General features: G+C 38.5%; 1 gene segment (V, D, J or C); it reads right to left on the bottom strand.

Annotated features, from left to right (window-relative positions):
• Positions 1-5,813: 5,813 nt before the first annotated feature.
• LOC118580205 lies at positions 5,814-6,313 on the bottom strand. The segment is given in 2 exon segments: positions 5,814-6,136; positions 6,259-6,313. Coding segments are annotated over 2 exon segments (378 nt in total).
• Between the last annotated feature and the right edge of the window lie 358 nt (positions 6,314-6,671).

Raw genomic sequence — 6,671 nt, 5'->3', positions numbered from 1 at the left:
AAAGCATTCTTGTTGTACCTACTGTCTTTACGAAATCTAAACTATACTTGCAACTTCAAAAAGTTATTTCAGGTGAATTTTCATAAATGTACTTATCAGACAATCCCTGAACAACTTATTTGCATTATGAATTTTATTTTCTTCATTTCTAAACTGTCATTTGACATGAATTCTTCTGTGGATGACTATATTTTTATAATATGTTGTGTAAAATATGGTAACATTCATCATTTCTAATGGCACGATTGTGACAGAGATCTATATTCGCAATACTGTAGGCTTTCAAATAGTGATGAATATATGAGTAGGGAAATATAAGTGAGTTTTCCTGCTCCTTGTATTAAACATACATCAATCATAAGCGAGTGGCCATGATTATAGAGAACATTCTTTCTTTCTTAGAAATTATTTTCCAATAATTAAGATATAAAAAAGATATACATTTATTCTTTCAGTTCTTGACCAAGCTACTAAATGTTTAATCATTAGTTACCTGCCTTCTTTTTTTCATTTTCATTTTCATTATTAAGATTTTTTCATTTACACACAAATCAGAGATCCCCCTCTTCCCTCCTTCCAACCCCCCAGGCCTCACAACCTGCCCCCTCTTTCACCCCCACAAGAAGGCAAGGCCTCCAAAGGAGAGACACATCTATTAGAGGGAAGTCTAAGGCCTTTCCCCTGCCTCAAGGCTGCACAAGGTGTCCCATCATAGGAAGTGGGCTCCAAAAATCTGATTCTACCGCCAAGGGTCCCCCCCCCAAGTAAATCAAGCTACACAATTGTCTCACCATGGAGAGGGCCTAGCCTAGTCCCATACAGGCTCCACAGTCATTGATCCAACTTTCATGAGTTCCCAATAGTTTGGTTTGGTCGTCCATGCAGGTTTCCCCATCATGACCCTGATGCACTTGCTCATAGAATTCCTCCTCTCTCTCTGACTGGACTCCTGGAGCTCCACTTGGTATTTGGCTATGGATCTCTGCATCTGCCTCCATCAGTCATTGGAGAAAAGCTCTGTGATGACACAGTATTTACCGATCTGATCACTGGAGCAAGCTAGTTCAGTTCAACCTACCTTCTTCCATATATTATCTTGTGAAGGCACTCTTACTAAAGACACAATGTTTCTTTGTTGCAGTGCTTGTTATCTGTTTTGTTCACTTTCTTATCCAAGTTGCTTTATTTGCAATCCCTATCAAAGGGTCTATGACTTTTATAGCCACAGGTTCTTGGCCCCAGTAATAGTGTCAGATATTGGTTTTGTCTTATGAAATATTAATTTAAGATGTGTTACATTTGCTTATACTTTGAATACTTGTTTAATGATGCAAAGATGTGTTGCATTCATTTATGTTTTACTTGTTTAACTCTGTAAAGCTGTGTTACTTTGCCTGTCTAAAACACCCAGTTGTCCTCATAAAGAGCTGATCAACCAATAGCTAGGTAAGAGAGAAGTAAGAGGGCTGCCAGGCAGAGAGTATAAATATGAGGAGAAATCTAGATGCAAGAGAAGAAGAAAGAAGCGAGAGAAGCCAAACAAAGGAGAGAGGACACTAGGGGCCAGCCATCCAGCCACACAACCAGCCACAAAGCAAGAAGGAAAGAAAGGAATATAGAGTAGAGAAAGGTAAAGGTCCAGAGGCAAAAAGTAGACCGAATAATTTAAGTTCACCCCTAGTTCTATAAAAGAACACTTAGAGGCAGCTTCCCCTTCATTCTGTCCACTCCTCCTGTTGAGCACCTGGAACACACAATCCTAGCAAGCTAGTAAAACAGGCAAGAGTCAGTCAACAACTTTGAAAATCCAGAAAGAAAACTAGAAACCAAGGAAAAAAACTCCTACCCAACCAAGAAAAACCCAGAAATCAGCACCTACACCTAGAATCACACCAAACTAGATGCCTAGATGCCAGCAATAGAATATGACCAACAACAATTAAGGCAAAATGTCACCACCAGGGACCATCTATCCTACCACAGCCAGCTCTAAATATTCCAACATAACTGACACACAAGAAAAACACCTTTAGACCAACTATATGAAGATGATGGAAGTATACAGAAAGGAAATGAATCAATCCCTTAAGGAAAACATAAACAAGTGAAGGAAATGAATAAATCCTTTTTTAAAAAAAAAGCCAAGAAAATATAAACAAACAATTGAAGGAAACAAATAAAACTGTTCAAGACCTGAAAAAGGAAATAAAAGCAATAAAGAAAGCTCAAACTGAGTAAGTAAATCCTGGAAATAAAATATTTAGGAATGAAAACAGGAAATACAGAGGCAAGCTTCACCATCAGAAAATAAGAGATGGAAGAGAGTTCAGGAATGGAAGATACAATAGAAGAAATGGATTTATGGGTAAAAGAAAACTGTAAAACCGTAAATCTAAAAAGTTCCTGACATATCACATCCAAGGAATCTGGAACAACAGTAAAAGACCCAATATGTGAATGATAAGGATAGAGGAAGGAAAACAATCCCAACTCAAAGTTCCAGATAATATGTGGAACTTGTATGTGTATTATAGAAGAAAAATTTCCTAGCCTAAAAAGAGAGATGCCTATATAGGTTAAAAAAATAAATAAATAAAAAAAAAATAAAATAAAGAACACCAAACCAATGGTAAGAGAAAATCACTAAACACTAAAAAACAGAACAAAAAAGAATTTTTTAAATTTATTATATTTGTGTTTTAATTTTACACATCAGCCATGGGTTCCCCTGTCCTCCCTCATCCCATCCCCACCTTCCTCCAGCCCCTTCCCTCCATTCCCATCTCCTCCAGGGCCAAGATTCCTCTGGGCTGTTTGGAACCTTGGGCTTACACAACGACACTTTGCTCAGCCTGGAAGGAGGGGGCTGGAGCTGCCTGTACTGAATCCAACAGGTTGAAAAAAAAAAAAGAATTTTAAGATGCAAAGGAAAAAGACCAAGTAACATATGAAGCGTGACGTATTAGAATTATACCTGACATCTCTATATAGACTCTAAAAGCCAGAAGGGCTCAGACAGACATGCTGCAGACTCAAAGAGACCACAGATGCCAGCACAGATTGCCACACCCAGCAAAACATTCAGTCACCATAAAAAATAAAATAAGATATTCCTTGATAATGTCATATTTAAATAATACCTGTCTAAAAATTCAGCCCAACAGAAGGTGCCAGAGGAAAAATCCAAACCAAGGAGGTTAAATGCACCTATGAAAATGCAGGAAATAATCTCATATCAGCAAAACCAGTGAAAGGGAATCACACACACCACCACCACCACCACCACTACCATTACCACCACCACCACCACCACCATCACCACCTGCTTCTTTCTTCTTCTTCTTCTTCTTCTTCTTCTTCTTCTTCTTCTTCTTCTTCTTCTTCTTCTTCTTCTTCTTCTTCTTCTTCTTCTTCTTCTTCTTCTTCTTCTCCTCCTCCTCCTCCTCTCCTCCTCCTCCTCCTCCTCCTTCTGTTCTTTCTCCTCTTCCTCCTCCTTCTTCTTCATGATAACAATCACAAGGAACAATAACAATAAAATAACAGGAATTCACAATCATTCTTCATTGATACCTTTGAATAACAGTGGACTTAATTCCCCAATAAAAAGACACAGATTAACAGAATGTATTCAGGGACATTGAAACATGCAAACATAAGGATTATCTGAGCATCCAAGGATTCTATTTGTTTGGGTATGTACACACATCCAATGCACTTGGCAGCCTGAGACCCTTTCCAGAATGTGTTATGTGCATAACTCACACTGAAAAATGCAATTAACAACCTGCTAGCAGTAGAAGGAGCTGAATAAATACCTGGTTCTGAAGAGTAGAATAGATTTCCCATCCACTTAAATACCTCCAAACATGGACAGGTTTTATGCAATCTTACTCAGATTATGTCAGATTATGAGCATTAGGCAGCCTGAATTGGTTTAAATAATAAGGCAATTTGTGTCAGGAATGAATAAATGTTCATTTTTCTTTGGTATTTTGGTCACTGAAATACATAAACAATAAATATTCCAGTAATGAGAGATGACGTTGTCATTTTAATCAACACCACCACAGGGCTTGTGTTTAGTAACTAAAGGAAAGGGGCAATGGTGCTCTAAAGGGTTTAATAATATTGTCCAATTTCAAATATTAGTGTGCTTCTAAATTAGTTTGAATGGAGAGTAGAACATTGGAGGAAATCTTTGTCAAGTGGGTTTGAAACAAATCATATCATGAAGATAAAAGCATATTAAAATTTAATTTTCTAAATTATACTCCTAGCTTCATAATTATAGAAATGTGATCTATGTATACACAGATCACACAGAATTTTCAGCCTTTAGATAGGCTCTAAAGCCCTGAAAAGACACAGTGTATGAATGAACATAAGAAGTAAGAATAGATTTTGCATAAATGAGTGACATAAGGGAGGTGGATATATTCATTGATATTTGTTACCACAGAGTTAAAAAAACTTAAAAACAGGCAATTAGACTACTATATAACATTAAGGAGTGAATTTCAATAGCACTTATTTCTCAATTGGCTGTGATGCTGTATAACTTTATACAAGTGAGACATGTTGAAGGACAAAGGTTTATTTTAGTTGTTCCTGATGGCTGAGTGGTCCTCACACATAATCATCCTGTTGTAGAAGCAATGACAAGGTTGTAGCTATTGACTTACCTGGAAAACAGGTGGCACTTGAGATAACACTAGTGGTCCACAGCCCACTGCTTATCCTTAGTTTTCCAGGATCTCATGTAATGCAGTATTCTGTGCTGTTCATCCAGCAAATTACACATTTGTCAGCCGGGCCATCCCATGTAAAGATATTTTGTTAGTGTCTGTGTTACTGTGGAAGGATCATGTGTATCTTGAACATAGCAATGAACTCCATTATACTCAGGCCCACCCTGCTGATTTTGGGTATAACGTAAGTTCTGATCTGCTGCCACTGCATGTATCTGGGATCCCCTGCAGCTCACCTGGAAGCTTTATAGATGAGGAGCAGCAGAGATTGGCCTGGGCTCTGCAGGTACCACCCAGATAGCCATGTCTGTTGCTGTTTAAGTGGCTCTGACTAGCTCTTCACTCTGAAAAAAAAAATAGGAGCTTCCAGTTCTCAGTGTCATGTTACCACCACAGAAAGAATGTTTCAGGTGACCCTTTCCAACACTTACAATGTCATATAGACAATTCTATATTCTACTTCATGCTGTGGGATTAAAAGCCACAGGAATGTGGTTCAATATTATTTGATTCTTGTAAACTACTGGTGGACATAGGAACAATTAGAATTCTGTGTGAATTGCTGCAAACAGCTGAGAGCATCAACACCTTCTATTTGAATTTCAAGACACAGCAGAGGATCATGGTTAGACAGCCCCCCCTTTCCCTGACACTTGAGCTCTAGCTGTTGTGATAAAACCAGAAAACCTTCCTGCTGTCAGCATCTCTCGGTAAGATTTCTCTGCCCTTTAAATACTGACACTTAGAAACTAATTTTCTGTATTTAAATAATGTATTCAGTAATGTTCAGAGTAGATTCCACTGTTCTATGTGAGTCAAATTCCACACAGGGAATTACTGTGTGCTCTGTTAAAGCAGAAAGGGCATTGTTAATCTGTGGGGATGGAGATAATGAAAGAAAATGTTTATTGTACAGAGAAGACTGTTTAGCCTCTTCTACAAAAGCAAATAATTCTGTGAACTTTATTTAAAATCCTGGGACATCTGAGAAACAGTTTCAGTGAGTGATTCATGAGGAGTAACAGTTGAGGCAGCCCAGCCTCTCACTTCTGCTTCCATGGAGGTTTATGTTATGGCTTGTATCACTGTGGGAGGATACTCAGTGTACTGTTGACAGTAATAAGTTGCAATGTCTTCAGATTCCAGGCTGCTGATGCTGAGAGAATAATCTGTCCCAGACCCACTGCCACTGAACCTCGATGGGACTCCATCTGCCAAGCTATTTGTGTAATAAATCAGGAGTTTAGGAGCTTTCCCTGGTTTCTGCTGGTACGAGTTTAAAGCATAGCTAATGCCCAGACTGGCCCGACAAGTGATGGTGACTCTGTCTCCCAGAGATGCAGACAGGGAGGATGGAGACTGGGTCATCTGGATGTCACATCTGGCACCTAGAAGTAGAGAAATAATAAATTCACACATAGTTAAGCATGAAAAAAAGAACTGGCCCTAGATGCCAATCAACACTAATCACAGTGTAACAGTGAAATTCCCATTATACTCATTTTTTTACCTGGTAACCAGAGCAGCATGAGCCCGAGGAGCTGAGCAGAGGCCCTCATGTCCATGCTGAGTCCTGACTGCAGTGACAACTGTACAGGGTGTGACTGGTATATGAAGAAGTCCTCAAGGCTGTGCAGTGAGTGCATGCAAATCACTGGGAACCAGTTAGGATGGGCACAGCTGCAAGATTTGTTCATCTCAAGTCCTGTGTCCACAGATGCCCCACATATGCCTACAGAGACTCTATTTCGTTTTTAAGCTTTAAATTTTGGAATTTTCTTTAAAAATTTCTACTGTATATTAGCTCTTTCTTAAATAATATATTTCAAAAATATGTTAATAGTAATATAGACAAATATCTGACTATCAATGAATATACAACATCAGAGAGACTATTAAGTCTTTAACTTACTCAAATAATTC

This window comes from Onychomys torridus, chromosome 3 (assembly GCF_903995425.1).
Source record: "Onychomys torridus chromosome 3, mOncTor1.1, whole genome shotgun sequence".
NCBI classification, from domain to species: domain Eukaryota; kingdom Metazoa; phylum Chordata; class Mammalia; order Rodentia; family Cricetidae; genus Onychomys; species Onychomys torridus.
Note: the sequence above shows the minus strand (reverse complement) of the source record. Positions and strands in the feature narration are given on the sequence as shown.